The sequence below is a fragment of the Rutilus rutilus genome (assembly GCF_951802725.1).
Source record: "Rutilus rutilus genome assembly, chromosome: 10".
Classification (NCBI taxonomy): Eukaryota; Metazoa; Chordata; class Actinopteri; order Cypriniformes; family Leuciscidae; genus Rutilus; species Rutilus rutilus.
Genome location: NC_140215.1, coordinates 42,632,557 through 42,655,982, shown reverse-complemented (window position 1 = coordinate 42,655,982; position 23,426 = coordinate 42,632,557). Strand labels below are relative to the sequence as shown.

Below are 23,426 nucleotides of genomic sequence, written 5' to 3'. Positions count from 1 at the left end.
CGCAAAAAAAAATTATATACTCATAAAGTCATACATTTCACAAATGCAAAACACAATTCGTAGATATACAACTGTGCACAAAAACCTTTGAATGTTTAAAATGTACGAGTGTATTCTTGCATTTGAATGTGCAAATCGTCATTCACGTACGAATCGCCTTAGATATGTGTGTGTGTGTGTGTGTGTTTTTGAGACTTTGCTGGCAGTATAACACAACACAGAGCAGTCGTACTCTTTAGCCAATCAGATTTAAGCTTATCAATCGACCAATCAGTATCACGTGAGGGCGGGCCTACCTACATGTTACGTCATCAGCTTTCGACCAGTTCATGGCTGAGCAGAGGTAAGTGCAGTTAATCGTTCATTTCTGTGTTTAGAAGTTAGAGATCAGTTGAAGCAATAGTTTATTAACTGCTGTTTAGTCCACCTGTGAATATAAACATTTATTTTTAGTATTGATGGATTTTCATGTCCTGTCCACCACACATTCAACCTATGATAATGTATGTAATGACGTGCATATATAGGAGACATGTTTTGATCTGCATATATTATGTAGTTTTATTGTTTCAGATTTCCAAGACAGATGATGTATGAAGTTGCAGACAACCAGTACTGTGATCTTACCATTTCTACTGTAATTCTTTGAAAACAGTCATGTTGCAAGCCATCCATTTTAACAGTTGTTTCAACAAGAGGTTGAAAGTGATGCATTGTTACTGTATTAATTTGTCTCCTGCGGACTATATGTACATGCTTTAGGAATAAAGCCTTGCTATGCATGCATTATTAAATGTTCTTGTAAGAATTAAAAGATTCAGACATAGTTCAATTTGATGTACACGTTTTATTAATTTGAAAGTTTCTGAATCCTTTGGGAATAAAATATATAAAATGACTTGATCATGATTAATGTTCCTGTTACATATGAAGATCATGAACTGACAGTCTAAACTGTGAAGCACAATATTCAGTACAGAGAAATATACGTCTCTTCAGGAGTTGTGAGATCCAGTCAGAGTGTACTTTGCTTTTAGAGTATATAAATATAAGTGTAATACATCAAGTGAAAAGTTAAAAAATGAATTGTGTTCAGTCCGGTCATCAGTAGACCTCTCTGTTAGGACATATAAGATTTTGTCCTGATATTTAAAGTACTAAAACCCTATAGTACAAGAGGTGCAGACAGAGGACGTGGGAAATTAAGTGATGGTATTTGAATAGAGTTTACTGAGTAATCTTAGTCGCATAATCTTAATTGCCTCTCTATGATAAGTACCTTTGTCTCATCAGCATAAAATCAGATTTGCCTATTTTACTAGGCAAAGTAAAATTAATGCTTCACAATATTGTCCTGAGAGCTTAAGATGACAATAAAAAACCTTATTTAAAAACCTTGCGATGACAATACAGCACAAAACATAAGGAAATGCATGTTGAATATATTGCTAACACTCTACAAGGTACAATAACTTAGTTAACATTAGTTCATGTATTAAATAACCATGAGCAATACATTTGTTGCTGTGTTTGTTAATCTTCATTAACGTTAGTTAAAAATACAGCTGTTCATTGTTAGTTTACAGTGCATTTACTAATGTTAACAAGATTTTAATGAAGTATTAGTAAATGTTAACATTAACAAAAAATAATAAAGGCTGTTCACGTGCAGTTCATTATTAGTTCATGTTAACTAATGAAACGTTTTAATAAAGTGTTACCAATTAAGACATAAATACAAAAAAAATAAAGTATAAAAGAGAATTAAGAAACAACATGAATTAAGATGTTCGTGACTGCTATCCAGATGTCACACCAAAGGTGAGTAATCCTGATAAAATGCAGGGAAACAAGTGTTAATAATAATTTAACATCATACACAAATGGCAAAAAACACTGGGTGCTCATTAAAATAGGTCTATTCACTATTTAAAGAACAATCTCGATGGGTATTGACCACAGATGATTGTTTTGCACTCATTAGCGTGATTGAAGCTGTGAGAGCTGTCTGTACCTTCAGCTAAAATACAACAAAACAAGCATCATTCTTCTTCATTTTTGACACGATATGGGATATCTGATTACAACAACACTTGCTTACATCAGTTAATAGTTCATAAACTATTGCTTCAACTGATCTCAAACTTCTTTAACTTCAGTTAACACAGAAATGAACGATTACCGGTAACTGCACTTGCCTCTGCTCAGCCATGAACTGGTCGAAAGCTGATGACGTAACATGTAGGTTGGCCCGCCCTCACGTGATACTGATTGGTCGATTGATAAGCTTAAATCTGATTGGCTAAAGAGTACGACTGCTCTGTGTTACGAGTGTTATGCATAGACATCATATATAGCTAGACGCCCTATTGGCCGCTGGGCGCAAGAAATGCGGCCGCCATCTTAAACCGGTCATACTCCTATTTGCGTTGCATAGCAGCAGTAGACGCCAGAGCACTGTGCAGCATATTCCTGCTCAAATCGGCGGACCATCGCTCGGGGATTACTTTTCACAAGTTAGATTTAACATTTAACATTACCGTACTATTGGTTGTATTTTGTGAATAAAATATGCAATGTGTCCTGTATCATAGCTACATGTATGACCTTTGCAGCAAAAAAACCCGCGTGAAAATCGGTTCGGTATTCAGTGAGATATGATTAATTAAATGTGCTGACACCTGCCAAACAGATTACACTGAGCGGAGCGGTTGACCGGTTTAAGATGGCGGCCCCACGGCTCGTCCGTGCCAATAGGCAGTAGCGGTCGATAGGGCGTCTACCTATATGATGTCTATGGTGTTATGCTGCCAGCAAAGTCTCAAAAACACACACACACACACACACATATCTAAGGCGATTCGTACGTGAATGACGATTTGCACATTCAAATGCAAGAATACACTCGTACATTTTAAACATTCAAAGGTTTTTGTGCACAGTTGTATATCTACGAATTGTGTTTTGCATTTGTGAAATGTATTTTATGAGTATATAATTTTATTTTGCGCATGTGAATTGCTTTTTGTGAATATTTGTTTTTTTCACGCACGTGGATTTTTTTTGTGTGCACGTGAATTAGGTTTCATGCATGTGAAATTGTCTACGCATTTGTGAATCATGTTTTTTGCGTGAATTATATTTGAGACTAATCTGCTTCCATACTGCTCTGTCTTGGCTGTCGGTGTTTTTGTTATTTTGACCAGTTGTCATGTTCTGCAATAAATGCTCTCTATAGTTGTATTTGAAATGTGGAAGAAACGCTGCCCTCCAGTGGCGCTCGCGAGACCTGCGCCCGCGTGACGTCATCAGCGCGCGCCGCGGGCACGAGGAGCAGCGCATGTGTGTGTGAGAGTTGACGCGTGTGTGAGGGAGATCAGACACACAGAAATGGCACCGATACAAGCAGCAGAAATCATCTTCGCGCAGAAGCTCGCGTCCAACGAGAAGCCCGAGAGGAGCAAAGCCTTGCTGAAGCTGAGGAAATACATCAGTGTGCGCTCGGGGAGAGCCCAGGGTAAACACACACTCTTAGAGCACACTCGGTACACACACACACACACATTAACCTCTTATATCAGACTCGTTATACACAGACACACACACACACACACACACTAATCTCTTATATCAGACTCGTTATACACAGACACACACACTAACCTCTTATATCAGACTCGTTATACACACACACTAACCTCTTATATCAGACTCGTTACACACACACACACACACACACACTAACCTCTTATATCAGACTCGTTATACACACACACACACACACACTAACCTCTTATATCAGACTCGTTATACACACACACACACACACACACACACACACTAACCTCTTATATCAGACTCGTTATACACACACACACACTAACCTCTTATATCAGACTCGTTATACACACACACACACTAACCTCTTATATCAGACTCGTTATACACACACACACACACTAACCTCTTATATCAGACTCGTTATACACACACACACACACACTAACCTCTTATATCAGACTCGTTATACACACACACACTAACCTCTTATATCAGACTCGTTATACACACGGCAGTATGGTGTGTTGAGTGAATGATAGTGATCTGGTCTGGTGTGTTTCAGGAGGGTTTGGTGAGGATGAGTTGATGAAGATCTGGAAGGGTTTATTCTACTGTGTGTGGATGCAGGACATGCCACTGCTACAGGTGAGGATTATCACACACACACTCTCTCTCTCATACACACATGCCACTGCTACAGGTGAGGATCATCACACACACTCTCTCTCTCTCTCTCATACACACATGCCACTGCTACAGGTGAGGATCATCTCTCTCACACACACACTCTCTCTCTCTCTCACTCTCTCTCTCTCTCTCTCTCTCTCATACACACATGCCACTGCTACAGGTGAGGATCATCACACACACACACTCTCTCTCTCTCTCTCTCTCTCTCTCATACACACATGCCACTGCTACAGGTGAAGATCATCTCTCTCACACACACACTTTCTCTCTCATACACACATGCCACTGCTACAGGTGAGGATCATCACACACACACACTCTCTCTCTCTCTCACTCTCTCTCTCTCTCTCTCTCTCTCATACACACATGCCACTGCTACAGGTGAGGATCATCACACACACACACTCTCTCTCTCTCTCTCTCTCTCTCTCTCATACACACATGCCACTGCTACAGGTGAAGATCATCTCTCTCACACACACACTTTCTCTCTCATACACACATGCCACTGCTACAGGTGAGGATCATCACACACACACACTCTCTCTCTCTCTCTCTCTCTCATACACACATGCCACTGCTACAGGTGAAGATCATCTCTCTCACACACACACTCTCTCTCTCACTCTCTCTCTCTCTCATACACACATGCCACTGCTACAGGTGAGGATCATCACACACACTCTCTCTCTCTCTCTCTCTCTCATACACACATGCCACTGCTACAGGTGAAGATCATCTCTCTCACACACACACTCTCTCTCTCACTCTCTCTCTCTCTCTCTCTCTCATACACACATGCCACTGCTACAGGTGAGGATCATCTCTCTCACTCTCTCTCTCTCTCTCTCTCTCATACACACATGCCACTGCTACAGGTGAGGATCATCACACACACACTCTCTCTCACTCATACAGACATGCCACTGCTACAGGTGAGGATCATCTTATACACACACACACTGTGATCCTCATAACCTGATGTTTATGTGTTTAGGAGGAACTGTCTCACACACACACACTCATGATGTTTATTTGTTCAGGAGGAACTGTCTCACACACACACACACACTCATGATGTTTATGTGTTCAGGAGGAACTGTCACACACACACACACACACACACACTCACTCATGATGTTTATGTGTTCAGGAGGAACTGTCCACTAAGATCTCCCGGCTCCTCCACAGCTTCCAGACCCTCGACAGCCGTAAGTCTAATAAACCCTTCCTTCACTTCTGTCGTCGAAGAATAAAGCCACATATAAAGCTATGAACACAGGTGGTCATGTGACCCATGATGCTAGTTCAGACAGATCTTCAGTCAGTTAGACCGACACTGGATTCCCACTGAGCCTTTAGCCTGGACTGATGGAGACGTGTGTCAGAGTGCTGTGTCTGTAGAGTGTACATGTGTGAACCTGCTCTCCTCTCTCTCCGCAGAGCTGCTGTTCTTCAAGGCATTCCTGCAGACCATGAAGAGAGAGTGGACCGGCATCGACCGGCTCCGCATGGACAAGTTCTTCCAGGTCAGACCGTCTCTGTGCAGCGCTCAGTGCTCCTGCTCACGCTGGACCTGTGTTTCACATCTAACCAGTCTGTGTGTGTGTGTGTGTGTGTGTGTGAATCTCAACACGTGTCTTCTGTCTCCGCGTCAGCTGGTCCGCTTCATGTTCCGGGAGGTGTTCCAGATGCTGAAGAGACGGAAGTGGGAGTCCAGGTAACTGCTCTCACTGACATGTGCAGCCGTTAAAGGGAAATCTGATATATAACACACATTTGGGTGAATAAATCAAAAGCAGGGCTGTACACTTAATCAAACGATGACAAGAGCGTCACGATTAACAATCTCGACTCGAACGCACTCGGCCTGATTTCCACACGACAGCGACTCAGATGTGTGTTCTGACCCAGAGAGCCGATGGCATGAATATGAAACCGCTTCACTAACAGTCTGTTCAACAGTTTCATTATTTCTGTCTTATAATACCTCAGATTATCACAGAAGTGCTGGATAGAAGTGTAGAGTTTAGACTTAACACTGATGTCTACGGTAGTGATCGAAATTAAGTAAATTTTGAAAGTAACTTGCCGCTTGATTGTATAAATGACATCATTACACCAGTAGGTGGCGACAAGTGACTGTTAAATTAGTGTTTGTCATTGAATCATTTGTTCGCAAACGCTGCTAGATCCAGTAGTAGGTGTGTTGGACAGACGAGTGCATGACATCATCGTCTGCTCTCGTCAGAGCCTCCAGTAAATCACACGCAATTCTGTTTAGAATTGTTTCAGAATCTCTATTTTAAACCAAAAAAACCCTGATCCTCAGTTTGTCCAGAGTTGTGCCGCTGTAATGGCGATATCGGAGACTGTAAGTCTGCAATATAAAAAATATGAATTTTGTTAGTTTTATGAGTTCAAGGTAGGGATGCACCGATCCACATTTTTTCACTTCCGATCCGATCCCGATCCCTGAATTTGGATATCGGCCGATACCGATACTATTCCGATACCAGAGCTGTGTTTGCTTTAATATTATTATTATTATTATTATCATTATTGTTTATTTTATATGATGCTGAAATAAACTTCTCTCAACAGGCAAGTATGAATGATATGTTATGTACGTATGTATGCATGCATGTCCCAAAAGGCAACTTGAGGTATAAGCTCAGAAAAGGAAGTCAGAAAAACAGGAAATCCTGTTAACAGGAAAAATCCCATTCTGAAAACAAATATGCAACTGTAAGGGTCAGAGGTGGGAGTAAGTCACACGTGTGCAAGTCACAAGCAAGTCTCAAGTCTTTAACCTTCAAGTCTCAAGCAAGTCCAAGTCAATTTTGTGAAAAGCAAGTCAAGTCAAGTCACTGCTTTATGTCAAGCAAGTCAAGTCGTAGCTTGGGTCACAAGTCACTGGCAAGTCATACAAACGTTTGATGATTTCACTGAATTTATATATTAAAATAAGTTAAAACTACAGAAGTTGTGGACTATGGTTTTATTTGCATTTTTTTTTTTTTTTTTTTTCCACATACAGCTGAGTGGTTACTACAATAAAAATCTAAAAAATTAAATAAATAAAAAAATTCAAACTACATAGCCTAAAATGTAAATGTAACTGAAATTAGGCCAACATTAAATCATGAAAAAATAAATATGCCTCAAACATTGCAGAAGACCATTAAAAGTTATTAAAACAATTCACAAAAAGTATAATGGTTCCCATGCCACCAAATGGTATTCTTCAAACTGGCATCCCCTTTATTTAAGTTATATATTTCTAAATATGAAGTTAAATCCGCCTAGGCTAATTATAAAAATAACTCATACTAGGGCAATTTTTCCACCACATTTTGAATTTTGGGTGCATATTAATTCTGCTGGCATTTTGCCCCCGACCCCCTGATAACATCTAACCCTGCTTTAAGAGAAACATAAAACACGACAAAACATTAACATTTTTTATGTTGTTTTTTGGAAAGAACGACATATTTGGCTTTATAGCATGATTGGAAAGAAATGTGGCAAATGTTATACAAAACATATGCCACATTAATTATCATTTGAATATTGACAACATTAAGCTACATTTGAAAACATAATTGTGTATAAAGAGGCATGCTGTTTTGACCAATATTCTCTCTAGATTTAAAGATTTAGTTTTAAAGAAAGTCAAATTAACAAACAGGTTAAACAATAGCTTACTTTTAGACGTGGTGAATGAAGTTCGACTGTTCGAGCTTGTGATGGTCGTCCGATATCCCTTGCCAGTTATTATGCGTACAGCAAATCTTCTTGTATGAATATGTTCAATTTTAGTCTTTATATCCAAAAAGAAACGATGCTGTGAGATGTTTTTGTATTTAGCGCGCTGCCGCGCTCACCGCGATGTATTTTTTTTTCTGGGCTTGTGCAGCGTCACGCAATCGCGCAGAATCTGATGACCGGCGTCAATGGTTCCGTTGCTTTCATTTTGTTCATCAATTGATGTTGCGATGATTTATATAAAAATGTACATCAAGTCATTCTCGAGTCATACAGTTCAAGTCAAGTCAAGTCTCGAGTCATTGGATCTCAAGTCAAAGTCAAGTCGAGTCATTTTCTTAATTTAGTCAAGCAAGTCTCAAGTCCTTAAATTTGCGACTCGAGTCAAGTCATGTGACTCGAGTCCCCCATCTCTGGTAAGGGTTTCAAATTGATCGTCATGTCAATATTTATTACATTCCCAAAATGTCAAATACTTGCGTCTTGAAGTGCAAGTGTAAACATCTTACACACACACTATCTGAAGGGTGATCCTTGCTCCGATGCGGTAACTCTCTCGATGAATGCTCGATCAAAATCAGCCATCTTGCAAACAGACAAGCGGATTTCGCCTCAGACGCGCGTCGATTTCGCTTCAAACTTTTGCTTTTTACGCACGTCAATTTTTCTCTGGACGCGCGAATGGATTCAAAATATTCAAGCGTCCATCTAGACGCGAATTTGACGCGCTATTCGCGTTTGGTGTGAACGCACAGTAACGTGGTGCTTTTTAAAATGTTTGATTGCGTTCGTTGTGTTGTACGACGCGAGGGAGCTTTAAAGGGTTCTGAATTACAGCTTTGCAAACATTGCATTTTGCTGTCTTGCTCTGTGGTGTTTCCAGTGTGAAGTATTTCCACACAGCGGACGTTGTTGCTAGCCGCAAACCGTGGAATGGATTTCCTGAGCGGGAGCGTGTCTCATAACTCTGTGTCTCATTGAGCCGCGCCTCCGTTCAGGAAATCTATTCCACAGTTTGCAGACAGCTAACAGACTCGCCGGCGGGAATCACTTTTGGAGTCATTTCAGCAGACGTTAAAGCGAGCGCAGACATGACTCATGGATATCGGATATCTCCGCAGGTTGGATCGGGAAAATCCGATACGTGAATTACGCTGGTATCGGGTCCCGATACCGATACTGGATCGGATCCGCCCCATCCCTAGTTCAAGGGATCCTATCATGCCCTTTTACGAAGTCTTGAATTTGTTTTTGGGGTGTGCTAGAATGTTTTCATGCTTGATTGTTCAAAATACGCATTATTTTTCACATATTTGAGATTATTACAGCTCCTCTTTCCCCAGTCTGGTTCTCACTGAAGCCCCTCCTTCCGTAATAAGAAGTGTGCTGTGATTGGTTAGCTGGCCCAGTCTGTTGTGATTGGCAGAGATTAGAGATTGTACCCGACCCTTCATAACCGCGAGCTCTACTCAGATGAAAATATTAATGGCGTCAATTTCAAACCATTTCGAGCCCGATTCAGACCCTGACAATGTTCACAAACAAGAGGATCGTGCTGAATTTTTTTTCTTTTTCTTATAGATACAATGTTATCCACCATTTAATCATGTTTGCAGGAAAACTATGGTAATACAAATAGTAATCGATCACAAAATCTTGTATAATTTTCCTAAGGGCCAGTGGACAGTCTTACAAAAGCTACAGTAAACACTACATCAATACTGTAATGTTAGCTAGCAGGCTAGCGGAGGCAAAGCTGTGCCCTTCCTTCCACATCACAGCAAATACATAAAGCTTATAATTGGAACTGTTAATAGAAAAAACAACTACAAATAATAAGACATACTTTTTTTTTTGTGATTGTCCCGACAAAATGGGAATGGCTCCATCTCTCAGGAGATATATAGTCTGCATTGAACTCTCCTCTGAAAGCTGTAAAATGTGCAGCGCACAGACAAACGTTGAGGTTATAATGTTCAGGAACAGAGTTCAAAACATTGCAAAACAGCAACATTACACACTAACTAGAGTTAAAAAAGTGAAATCATAATCTAATTTAAATTGATTAAACATGCTTCTTGATGATTGCACTTTTGATATTGTAAGTTCAGATCAGTCTACTCTCAGGAACCCATAATGACAGAACATTGAAGTATATATTCGTGTGTGTGTGTGTGTGTGTGTGTGTGTGCAGCGTGCTGAGTGAGTTCCTGCAGCTGTTCTCGGATCAGCTCCTGCACGGCTCCAGTGCTGCTCCGGCCGGGCTCGTCCTGCATGTGCTGGACCTCTACACCTCTGAGCTGGCCCACGTCGGCTCCGCACAGGTAACGCCGACCCGGCTTGATGGGGCACAGCTGATCTGAGTGTTCCTGGTCACATCCATCATAGGGTTTCATATCTGTTTGTAACAGTAATGCCTGTAATCCCCTTCATCAGAAGATCATTATCATTCATCATTATTTAACCTCTCTCATGATGTTTTAATCCAGGTGAGAATCGGTGAGGTTTGTTCTCGTTCCTCCAGCACATTTGAGCTTTCAAAGTAACTCCATAATAGAGATGCAAGATATATCAGCCACCATATCGGGATCAGCCGATATATGTTCATTCTTAACCCTCTGGGGACCAAGCTGTTTTTGGGGCCCTTGAGATGTTCTGACATGCTCTGACATTTGTGCTTTTTTCAGTTATTTATAAACATGATAATGGCAAAGGTGTAAATTCACTCTATATAGCACAAACAGGCCTACCATAATATGCGAACAACATGTATGTAGATGTTTGTATTTTTAAGAGAATAATGTTTATGCGTGGTTATTTAAAAAAATAAAAATGAAAGTTGCTGAAATAAGACCACAAAACTCATACAAAATATGTGCCCACAAGACTTTTGACTAATGGATGTTTTCTCTTCGAGTTCTAGCTTCAAAATTATGTGAAAATAGTCTTGCTTTATCGTTCACAAAAAAAAATACATTGATTTAAATGGTGTAAAACAGGTTTTGCTTGGAAAGCCAATATGCGAGGGGGAGGAGTAGTTTACACCTTAGATTACCCAGTCCCACCCACTCTGCATAATGACTCTGCATAATTAGCCATTCATTCAGGTGTGACACTGACTGAGCCACAATGCAAGGACAAAATAGCCTATATATTTAGAAGAAGACTTATATTGACCATTTAAGATTTTGCTTACATCTATCTTGTAAATATGTTTTGCTATTTTATTAAAAAGGTTACAATTACAACAATAATTACAATTTCAGCAATATTTCTGCAAAAAAAGTACTCTTTCTTTGTAAAAAAAAAAAAAAAAGATTATAGGCCTACATTTTATCATATGTATTCATTAGTTTGAATATAGCCAACATTGGAACATCTTAGTCTATGACTTTATTTTTGACAAAATAGTATTTTATATATATGAGCAGAAAAGCTTATTTGATGTGACAGTATATTCTACAGTAAAAACTGTACCCAAATCTAGTCAACAAAATATTGTCTTTCATACTTCGCCTGACTGTAACGTTGTTTTTATGAAATATTAGGGCATAGCCTATAAATGTTAATTTGCAGTTTAATACGTTGCTTATACAAATACATTTTATTTCAACATATTTCAGTCGATTTTTACTCATCTCAGTAGGCTCTAGCAAAGCAGTTTATTCACACACAGACGCGCGATTCATATTTAGGCTAAACAGTCTTTACAAATATGTACCCTTCATTCATCTCACAGAAACGCGATTCATATTTAGGCTAAACAGTCTTTACAAATATGTACCCTTCATTCATCTCACAGAAACGCGATTCATATTATAGAAACGCGATTCATCTTTTTATTTACATAGGCCTACACTAACGTTATTCCATAACGTTATTCCACATTAACACTTGAGAAAGGATAACTTAGCCTACCTCACTCCTCAGCGGGATCTGCTCCTCATATCAGCACGGAAAATTTTCTCCATAAGGTAGGCTATATTATGCCTAGGCTATATTATGCCTATATTATATTAGGCTAATAGCGCGCGCTCTCCGGGGCGTGGTCAAATTACTGTGAATCATCTCGTAATGAGCTCGACTGGAGTCGCTCTCTTTTTATACAGATTACAGAAGCTGATAATATTTGTTTTTTATATAAATTACTTCATTTAAAAGCTGCGATCTCAAGCTTTATGCCCGTGGGTCTGTTTCCCTGTTTGACTGAATTTTCGCGGAGTTATAGATCATTTTCGAACGCGTTTCAAATGGGAGTTTACTGACAGAGAGAAGGCAGAAATAGCATCATGTTAGTTTTTCTTTATTTGTCAAAAAGCAAAACACTTTATTTTTATTGTGAGTATACAGAAAAAAAATAGAAACTGAACAGGATCGATTGATGTATTACACGAAAATGAAAGATCAAAATTAACAGAGCATTTTGTGTTTATTTTTCATTGCTAAAAAAAAAAACGAGCAAAACGCGCGGGCGCGTTTTTGTTCCCCAGAGGGTTAATGTTATCGTTATCTATATTAAAGCTGATCAATTTGTATTATTTCCCTCAGCTGAGGCACTGTTCAACATGACGGTTTTGAACTGCTTGAAATATGATTGGAATCACTTTAAAAGGAAAATGCAGTGAAGTGCAGCACAACATTTGTCATATCAAAAATCCCAAAATGTTTTGCACACCTTGCACTTTATTTGTGGCCTCTGGACAATAAAATCCTGTGAGCTTTTTTTGGCCTATATTCGTGTGCGGATCTTCTTTCTGAATTTTGAGTTCCTTTTGGATCTACGCAGTGAGTTATTACTCATCAGTTTGGGGCTAATGTTTGGCGCTACGCCTTTCCATCCCCTCATATCGGCCACATAAGATTATAATGAGAACTTGTGTGCTTGAGACAGGGCTTTTAATGGTAAGACCTTCGTTATTTCATAATCAGGCTCTCAAAATTATATAAAATTTTAAATATCGGTTATCGGCTTTGAATTATAAAGTATCGGTACCAATATTTTCATATCGCTGCATCCCTACTTGATGATGAAGAAAAACATTGTCCTGCTTCATGATTTTTACCCAAAAACACATTTTTAGTTCCAAACTATAGAAAGAAGGGCTGCTTTCTCTGCTCTCTAATCATCTAATTGTTTCATTTCATTGTAGAGATATCATTTAAATGGTGCCTGTTATAAGAATTTAACAGATTTATTCAATATTTACCACGTCATTTAGAGGTCAAGTTATTTTTTTAGCTGACGATCTAGTTTATGGTCACTGAATGGCTTTTCTGAGGTAAATGTGACGTTGCGTGACATTGCTCTCATTGATGTCTGATTACATGAGACATGATTGATTTCAGGAAGTTGTTCTGTTTCTTTCATCATTTCTTCTGATGTTCATTGATGTTTATTTGCTGCTGTAACTAGTAGTAAAGAGTGAGATGATCGGTTCATGCCACCACAAAACAGAAGTCTTTAGTCTAACAACCCAGAGATTTAAATGTCTCATTGTTCTCATGTTTGTGTATAAGTGTCTGATCTCTGGTCTTCTCCTCCAGCTGACTGCCGAGCAGAACCTGACCTTCATCGAGCCGTTCTGCAAGTCCATGGCCAAGACCAAAGAGTACGACCTTCACTGCCTCCTTGAGTTGAGATATATATATATATATATATATATATATATATATATATATATATATATATATATATATATATATATATATATATTATATGACATCAAAATCTCTGGGTTAAATCATCTTTCTTCTTTCTTCCCTGCTGTTCAGTCGGATCCTGCTGAAGGCCATCGGCAGCAATGTGTTCGACACCATTGTAGATCAGGTTCCTTTCGCCATCGAGGATCTTCTCCGAGAGATGCGTCAGACCAACGGGGAAGAGCTGGACGCTAGTGACGGAGCTGACAACCAACAGGACAACACAGAGCTGAAGACTAAAGCCCGCTCTAAGAAGAAAACTGAAGATGCGCAGGATAACGGTGGGCAGAGCGACTAAACACGACCAAAACATTAGCAAAAAATAATTACCGCATTTTCCAGCATAATTTGCACCAGGTTTATATAAAATTATATTATTGAGAGAGAAAAAAAGTTGCATTGGTGTAAGTAATAATGAAACGTTTACAAACTCCATTAATAAAATCCTATTATCAAACACAAAACTTCAAACCCATCGATGCCACTTTGTTCATTCTTGAAATGGACTTTTGCTTGTATATTGATATGATCCACTGTTTTACTGTTCAGTGTATATTGGGTTTAAGGGACGCATGTAGAAGGAGAACAACAGAGGACCTAAGACCGAACCTTGAGGCACTCCATACTTCTCTTGTGTTAGATTTCACAGTTCAGTTAACATATGCTGACAGGCAAACAAGTAGGATCTAAACAGGACTAATGATAATCAGATCGCTTCATTTGTTGCCGACATAAAATGCTTTAACATTTGTTTTAGACCTTATATATTCGGGTGTGTGCTTTTCCAAATTAATGTCCAGTCAGTTGATTTTGCCACAGGTGGACTCCAATGAAGTGTAGAAATATATCAAACAGGGTGGCCGCGGGTCCTTAAAAAGTCTTAAAATGTCTTAAATAAAATTTTCCTAATAAAAGGCCTTAAAAAGTATTAAAATGTCTTAAATTCAGATTCGATAGGTCTTAAATATTTCTGGTCACGTTACCGCTAAAATGTCTCCAGTCTGACGGACCTAATGTCCGTCAAATAACCAGTAAAGCATCGAATCGCGAGAATGATTCAGATTTTATTACATAAACAGCTATTGATAATGATAATGTAGGCTTTTTCTTGTAACGCTGTTTTGTTATTTCAAATAACAAAAATTTTATTTTGACATTATGAATATAATTGCTGCCCTCAAATGTTAATTTGAACTAAAATTATCCTTTGTTTATAACTACTACTACAATGACATTTCATTTTTTCCAAGGAGCTGTTTTGTTTTATATGCTCTTAAGAAGAGTCAATTGTAGCTCTAGAATTGCTCAAAGTAAAAAAAAATATATATATATACTTTATGATGTTAGTTTTAATATAAAAAAGCATAAAAAATTTAAATCAAGGAAATTTCTCTGGCATTTATTTATGCTGTATCAAAAACGTACCGAACCGAACCATGACACAAGTGTATCGTATCGAACTGAACCGTGAATTTTGTGAACCGTTACACCCCTAATATATACGCATGTAATATAATGTGTATTTCCATCACAGGTTTGGTCTTAAATTTCATTCAAAGTGGCATTAAAAAGGTCTTAAAGTCTTAAATTGAACTTGTTCATATCTGTAGACACCCTGTCAAAGTTGATCTGAGGAATAGTGTCATAGTGAAGAGTCAGTTTTCAAAGCAACGCTAACGCACAACATCTCAGTTTCTTAAAGTTGAATTTGATCCCTTTGCACTTAAACCAATTGTTACTCTGGCTACATGCAACTAAATAATCTGTTAGTAATGGGACTGAATAGCGCAATGACGTGGAAATTAAGAGCCGATGTAGGGAGAATAGTTATCATGCGCAGACAGCGGGAAACTCTGTATATTTGTGCAGTGTGCGCATGTCAAAAAATATATTCAGATTTGAAGCTTGTGACATATACCCCTGGTTTCACAGACAAGGCTTAAGTCTAGTCCTAGACTAAAATGTAAATCTGAGCTATTTCAACTGAAAGAAACTTGCACTGACTGATCTTAAAACATGTCATTGCATTTGTTTTGTCTTAAGATGCACACCAGTAATGCCTTTTTCTAAGGCATGTTTATAAAAATTACTTAAACGCCTAATTGAACTATGACCTAATCCTGGCTTAATCTAAGCCCTGTCTGTGAAACCAGGCCATAAACACACACATCAACCAGATCACGTTTAGCGTTCATGTAAACACTACATTCAGATTCAGAAACAAAAGTTGTGCGTGTAAACGCAGCCACTGTCATTTTTATGGTCTCAGGGTGGATTTGGGGAAGAAAAGATGAATGAACAAAAAATAAATGATTTGTAGTTGTTGTTTGATGGGTATGTGTTGTTTCTGTTGACAGTGGCAGACTCTGAGGAGGACTGTGATGAAGACATGTTTTCAATTCCAAACGACATGGATAATAAAAATGACTATGCGTGTGGACCAGTTCTTCAGGTGTGTTTCGCAGGCTCTTTCTGATGTGTTTTATAATTTAACATTCTTCTTCAAGGAATATATTTGATTGCATAAGGAATGAGAGCGTTTGTGTTGACAGTATTGCGTTCCTGTGCTGTAGTGACCTAGCTTAAGGACTAGGTGTTCTGTGGCACGTTAATCCGTTTATCCCAGCAGATGATCTAGGTGAACACTGTTAGATGTGTGTGTACATAATTATGATGTTTTGTCTTGGACAGTTCGACTATGGCGCAATAGCTGACAAACTCTTTGAGGTGGCCAGTAACTCAAACATACCAAGCTTTAACCGATCCAAGATTTACAAGTTTGTCAAAATGTAAGTAGTTTCACATTGAAACAGAGAATCATGCAGACATAAAAAAAAACACAATGAACATCAAATTTGTCAGTTATGTTTGTTTTAAAATCTTTCTTTAATCTCTTTCCCCGTGGGATGAAGTTTCCGGGACTTGAGCGAAGGTAAGCTCTTTTGATATCAAGCACGTTTGCTGAAGTGGTTTGTCTTTCCGTCACGTGCATCACTGTTCTCTGTGCTGTGTTTGGTTAGGCCTGTTCCCTCAGGATAAAGTGGAGGACGTGTCCACTGATGAAGAAGACTACAGCGAAAACAGACGAAGGAAAAACAGAAAGAAACTAACAAAAAAAGGTCAGAAAGAACAAGCTTTTCGTTTAGTGCTCATCGTATAATGGAGATTTGTTCAGCTTGTGTCAGCTGAGCAGTGTGGCTGTGTATTAAAAATCACGATGATGATTATAGAGGAAGCATTGACACAATTGCGTCAAATATAAAAGTGTAAGTGAAACAATTAGTTTGGACTAGACTTATAGAAACATGTACGAGATCCACAGTGTTCTTGGCACTTGTAATAACAGTAAGTTTATTCATAATAACCAACAGCTAATCCTATAGCAAGTACACATTAAAGGATTAGTTCACTTCAGAATTAAAATCTCCTGATCATATTCATATTCATCATATTCTCCCCCACGTCATCCAAGATGTCCATGTCTTTCTTTCTTCAGTGGAAAAGAATTGAAGGTTTTTGAGGAAAACACTCCAGGATGTTTCTCCATATAGTGTCTTCAATGGGGTCCAACGGGTCGAAGGTCCAGATGTGAGTTTCAGTGCAGCTTCAAAGTCTCGACACGATCCAGCCGAGGAATAGGAGTCTTATCTAGACAAACCAGCGGACATTTATAACAAAATAAACATTTATATACTTTTAACCACAAATGCTGGTCTTGCACAAGCTGTGATGCGCCACACATTACGTAATCAGGTTGAAAGGTCAAGTGTGACGTAGGCGTAAGAACCGACCCAGTGCTTACAAAGCCAACGTGCAAAGACTGAGTCAAACGCCTTTTTTCGCCCTGTTCTACATTTCTGAACCGGAACACACGTGACCTTTCAACCTGATTACGTAAGTGTGGCGCATCAAAGACACAGCTAGAGCAAGACCAGCATTTGTGGTTTAAAAGTGTATAAATGTTTCTTTTGTTATAAATGTCCGCTGGTTTGTCTAGATAAGACTCTTATTCCTCGGCTGGATCGAGTCTTTGAAGCTGCACTGAAACTCACATCTGGACATTCGACCCGTTGGACCCCATTGAAGTCACTATATGGAGAAAAATCCTGGAGTGTTTTCCTCAGAAACCTTCATTTCTTTTCCACTGAAGAAAGAAAGACATGAACATCTCGGATGACGTGGGGGAGAGTAAATGATCAGGAAATGTTAATTCTGAAGTGAACTCCTTTAAAGTTGCTCAGTATTTAATAGTTTCTGAAGTGTCAATGGCTGATTGATCTCCAGCAGGTCAGGCGGAGACTGAGGACACCAGCCAAAAAAACAAGAAAGGCAAGAAGAAAAAGAGAAAGAACAGAAGTTTGCAGAGTGTTGAGGGCGAGGCGGATCAGCAGACGCCGGTCGAGTCCACAGATTTAACCCAGTCTAATGCTGAACTATCAGAACGAGGCGGGGAAAACAAGCCTGACGAGCTGAAGGCCGAAGACGGAGACACAGAACATGAAGTGAACTCTGTCTCAGCCGGTGTGGAGGAACAGCGGGAGACCTCTAAAGCCTCGCGGAAAACACTGATCAAGAAGAAGAAGAAGAAGAAGGACCCAGCCGTAGATGAGCCGGAGCCCAGCGCCAATGGAGAGGCTCATCAGGAGCTCAAGGTTCCAGCACACTCGACGGCTGGGAACATGAAGAAGAAGAAGAAGAAGCAGAAGGACCCAGCCGTAGATGAGCCGGAGACCAGCGCCAATGGAGACGCTCATCAGGAACTCGAGGTTCAGGAGGTTCCAGCACACTCGACGGCTAGGAACATGAAGAAGAAGAAGAAGCAGAAGCAGAAGACTGGCCTTGCTGAGCAGATCCAACCAGGGAAGAAGAGGAGGGTGAAGGACGAAGATGTGAAGGTGAACGGACACGCGGGTGAGATGAGCGGCAAGAGACCGAAGCTCATCGGTGTAAGTCTTTCAGGCTCTCTGATATACATAGTTTACAGCTCTGTTTACAGCATCTCTGAGTCGCTGAACAGTTGTGTTCCCTGTCATTAGGAGGCTGAGGAACACCAGATCAAGCCCAGGCAGTTTGTGCTCCGGCAGAAGAAAGCGCCCGCGCCCCTCTTCTGTAAAGCTGCGGGATACATGCTCAGTAAAAAGGTACAAACCTTCTCTTCCGGCTCAGATATGAGCTCAGGAAACTAACATCCATAAAATGTGTTAGTCTCCTTGTAGTCAATCATTTCATCCCTTAAAACTCATCTTTGGTCACCAAAATTACATATTTAAACGTTTTTTTCTTGAAAAAAATTTTCTTCATGCCTTAAAATATCTTGAATGTAACTCGACACCCTCGCCTCATTTAGTATGCGCGGTTCTATGAATATGCAAATGAGCCCCGCCTCCACTCACTCACTCAGCTCAGAGATCCACTGGTTGACGATCACACGTTGATCTGATTGGTTACAAGGTAGTTTGTGACGTCAGAAACACCAGCGATTTCAAAGCGTGTGTTTGAGACTGTCTTTGGTTCACTGCAGTTTTAAGGAGGAAATACTCAGCAATGGTGTCGACTTATGAACTTACACATGCTTTGTCTTAAAGCACATTAAAAACACCACATAGACACATAAACAACATTAAAAGCTGGATCTTCAACACAGGGGGACTTTAAATATCTTGGTAATGGTAAAGAAAAGTTGTAATTTCAAGACCTTAAATTTGGGGATGAAAAAACAGGAATTGCGATATGACGATGTGATTTATTAAACTTTATTTAATAAATTTATTAAACTAATCGATGATTTGATTAAATAAATGTGAGCGCTTCATGTCTACTGTTGATGAACTATGACAATATCTACTTTATAGTGTTTATATTAGTGGTCGACCGATATTGGTTTTTTGATTGCCGATATCTTAGAGAGCAGGGTGGCCGATGGCCGATATTTTTATATATATTTATTTTAATCAATATTTAATAAATTTATAAAAACATTTTTTAAATAAACAGGATTGCAAATTTAAGTTGCCATCTAAAGTTTAAAAGCATATTACAGTATTTTTCATAAAGTAATTGTTTAGAAATATATGAATATGTGAATAAAAAGGTAAACACTTACGGCACTCAGTAATCTGGTAATTTCGTGCTGGTAATCATATTTTTTCAAATAAAGACAAGGTAACGCTAATTTTACATACAGCACACAGTGAAAACGATATGAATATGACACAGTTGGCAACTGGTTATATATCAGCATATTTTAAAATTAAGGATTTAAAGTTTTTCGCTCGCGTCTCCTGAAGCTGATCTTCTGTTTGCATTCACTCACTTCACACCGTCACTCGCAGACAGTAATGCACACTTCACAAGATATCACCGCTGGATTCAATTAAATCTGCAAGGTTTGTGAAATTAAATGTTTATTAGATATTCAGAGATTTGTTTAAATGACGTAGATGCGTATTTGCTGAATGTTGACGGCAAATGAGAAAGTATTTTAGCCTGATTGTTTGCCTTTACTGTTACAAATCATATAAAAGCAAACGCTTTACTTTACTTACTTCGCATAAGTTACCATTTACTTTGTTTACCAGTTCTGTCTAACAAAGTATTAGATATGACTGACAGAGATTGTAAATGAATGAAGACGGAGAATGTGAGTGAGCTCTGTGTGATCTGAGGAGCTGCCGTTGCCGTTCTCTTCTGGCGCTGGTGTTCTCAGCGCCGCCCGTCAAAATAAAAGTCCCGCTTCCAACACATCGCCCAATCAGAAAAACGTATCTGCCGATATTTAAAAAATGCCAAATATCGGTCGACCACTAGTTTATATATATATTACCTTTATTTAACCAGAAAGAAAACTCATTGAGATTAAAAATCTCTTTTCCAAGAGTGTCCTGGCCAAGACAGGCAGCAGCACAATTAACAAAGTTGCAGACATAAAACAAGTACATCAACATTTAACAAATAACAAAAGATAACATTAACACCGTGATGAGGGGATGCAAGCCGATGTTTACGTAACATCCTAAACCATAGAGTGACTGTAAAAAAACATGATTAACAACTTCATTATACAAGATTATACAAAATACCATTTTGACAAACATTTGAAAAAATGGTTTAAATGTGAGGTTTACAATTTCATAAGAAAAGGAATGAGGCTAAAGTGATTATGTATTAATTAGGTAACACTTTACAATATGGTTCATTAGTAAACATTGTATTAACTAACATGAACCATGAGCAATACATTTGTTACAGTATTTATTCATCTTTGTTAACGTTGTTTAATAAAAATAGTCATTCATTGTTTGTTCATGTTCGTTCACAGTGCATTAATGTTAACAAGATTTTAATAAAGTATTAGTAAATGTTGAAATTAACATTAACACAGATTAATAAATGCTGTATAAGTGGAGTTCATTATTAGTTCATGCTAATTAATGTTAACTAATGAACCTTATTGTAAAGTGTTACCATTAATTTAAAACATGATTATATTTATATTCTAGATTCATTATTATTTCTAAATGTTTTGAATGCGCATTAGTTTATCGATACAGCGGCCAACATTTACAGCACTGCGTGTAAGATTAGGGGTCGATCTTCACAGTAGACTGAAGAAAAGCATCAGACTCTCTGAATAATGATAATGCAGTCTCTCTCTCTGACAGTAGATGGCGCTTATGAAACCGCAGAAACAGCGTTACCCTGTAAACAGAGCAGCGATGCGCTCATAACTACTTTATTAGGCATTATATGGAGGTACTTGAAAAAGAACATGCCATCGAAACTTGTGTCAGAGTGTGCAGGTATTTTCTTTCTGGTTAAATAAAGGTAATATATATATATATATATATATATATATATATATATATATATATATATATATATATATATATATATATATATCTGTGCAGCTCTTAAAGATGATTATAAAAGCTCTGCGTTTAACTTGCCTTAATTTTCTAAAGTTGTTTCTTAATCTTACATTTCTTTAATTGTTTTCTCCTCCAGGTTTTGCCGAAGAAAGTCAGATTTGGCCTCAAGAATAATAAAACCATGGGTATGTGTGTGTTTTATTAGTATAAATGAGCTGCTAGTTGATCAGTGAATGAACTGGAGTACGCAACATTAGTGTTTGTGGAGCTCCAGGGGTTCTCAGGCACTTCTGGCAAATAAACCTGTAAAAGCATTGTAATATGTTTGAAGAGATGTCCGTCTGAGTAACGTGTGTGTGTGTGTCCCGCAGAGTTCAGGAAGAGCGACCGCAGCTCGCGGGTCGGTGTGGCCAGTCAGGCCCGCGTGCCCTTTGACCCCAAGAGGACCCCGAAGACCAGCGTGTTGAAGTCGCCCACAGCATCGCCCGCCGTCCCCAGAAGAGCCACGGCCGCAGACTTCTTTTAAAATAAAGCTTCTTTCTTCTCTGTGAACTTTAATCTGCTGAAGTCTCTTTAGAAAAAGAACTTGCCTAAAGATATATTTTATATTCACTTTTAAAGTGTGCTCATGTTTTGCTCTCCTTCCTACATGTAAAGTGAGAGCTACAATATTTTACTCTGGCTTTTTTAGACCGTTTGGATCATTTCAGAGTGTCATAAGTGTCCTCATAATGAGTGAACACTGTCAGAAACAAGAGTTTTAGTTTCTACATCAGTCTTGTGCTGGGATGATCGGCTCTGTCCCGCAGACTTCAGCTCTGGTCTTCTAGTAGTCCTGAAGACTCTGGGTGGGTTTTTCATAAATGTTCCTTATGGAACATTTGGACCGGATGTTCATCCCTGCTCTAGTGAGTAAATCCCAATCCCTGGAGGAACTGACGATGATGATGATGGAGTTCAGTCGCACGCATGAAATCTGACCGCAGCTTTTACAACATGACGCGTCAGAGGTTTGCTTGGGCTGTCCGGAAGAGTGATGAAAGTGTGTTTTCACATGTATATCACGACTCCAGTGAGTGAATAATAACATCGCTTTCTCATTCTTGCTCTTGATTCTGTGACACTGCTGCAGTGCTGTTGTGTAATTCAGGTTAATGTCCCCTGTTAGTCAGTTTTATTTCTTAACTCATCTCTGATCACCAAAATGACATATTGAAACGTTTTTTCATTGAATAAAAAATTCTTCATGCCTTAAAATATCTTGACTGTAACTCGACATCCTCGCCTCATTTAGTATGCGCGGTTCTATGAATATGCAAATGAGCCCCGCCTCCACTCACTCGCTCAGCTCAGAGATCCACTGGTTGACGATCACACGTTGATCTGATTGGTTACAAGGTAGTTTGTGACGTCAGAAACACCAGCGATTTCAAAGCGTGTGTTTGAGACTGTCTTTGGTTCACTGCAGTTTTAAGGAGGAAATACTCAGCAATGGTGTCGACTTATGAACTTACACATGCTTTGTCTTAAAGCACATTAAAAACACCACATAGACACATAAACTACATGAAAAGCCGCATTTTTTCTTTAAATATGCATTTAGTGTTGTCAAAAGACCCGGTACTTCGGTACCAAGTCGGTACTAAAAACATTTAAACATCACGGTACCAAGTTTTCTTAAGTACCGGTGGTACCGAGGACCCGTTTAAACCCGATTCCTTGATGCGCATGCACTGAGCGCGTGCAGTTGCGCGTCCTCTTTATTAAAGACCGGTGTGGTGAAGTATCCGGTCACTCTGAAGTGATGGGTCCGGGCTGAGGACCCAATTAGTATGCCAG

General features: G+C 39.0%; 1 protein-coding gene across 4 annotated transcripts; it reads left to right on the top strand.

Annotated features, from left to right (window-relative positions):
• The first annotated feature begins 3,273 nt into the window (after nt 1-3,273).
• rrp1 (ribosomal RNA processing 1) lies at nt 3,274-22,844 on the top strand. 4 transcript variants are annotated; one of them, XM_084420570.1, is made up of 16 exons: nt 3,274-3,517; nt 4,124-4,206; nt 5,405-5,462; nt 5,695-5,780; nt 5,910-5,971; nt 10,214-10,343; nt 13,564-13,628; nt 13,792-14,000; nt 16,077-16,171; nt 16,411-16,508; nt 16,632-16,651; nt 16,740-16,838; nt 18,004-18,665; nt 18,756-18,860; nt 21,724-21,772; nt 21,959-22,844. In XM_084420570.1, exons 1-16 carry the CDS (start codon nt 3,391-3,393, stop codon nt 22,111-22,113), a joined length of 2,103 nt encoding a protein of 700 aa, XP_084276696.1. In that variant the 5' UTR covers nt 3,274-3,390; the 3' UTR covers nt 22,114-22,844. The 4 variants fall into 4 exon arrangements, with proteins under 4 accessions (XP_084276696.1, XP_084276697.1, XP_084276698.1 ...); XM_084420571.1 differs by having other exon boundaries at nt 3,299-3,517; nt 18,007-18,665; XM_084420572.1 differs by lacking the exons at nt 3,274-3,517; nt 4,124-4,206 and adding an exon at nt 4,978-5,186 and having other exon boundaries at nt 18,004-18,371; nt 18,495-18,665.
• The last annotated feature ends 582 nt before the right edge of the window (nt 22,845-23,426 follow it).

Excerpts from the sequence above, each read along its gene's own strand:
- rrp1 (XM_084420570.1), top strand. The coding sequence starts at position 3,391 with ATGGCACCGATACAAGCAGCAGAAATCATCTTCGCGCAGAAGCTCGCG. Across the intron at positions 4,207-5,404 it reads AGGACATGCCACTGCTACAG|GAGGAACTGTCCACTAAGAT; the intron begins GTGAGGATTATC and ends TTATGTGTTCAG. Across the intron at positions 21,773-21,958 it reads CAAGAATAATAAAACCATGG|AGTTCAGGAAGAGCGACCGC; the intron begins GTATGTGTGTGT and ends TGTGTCCCGCAG.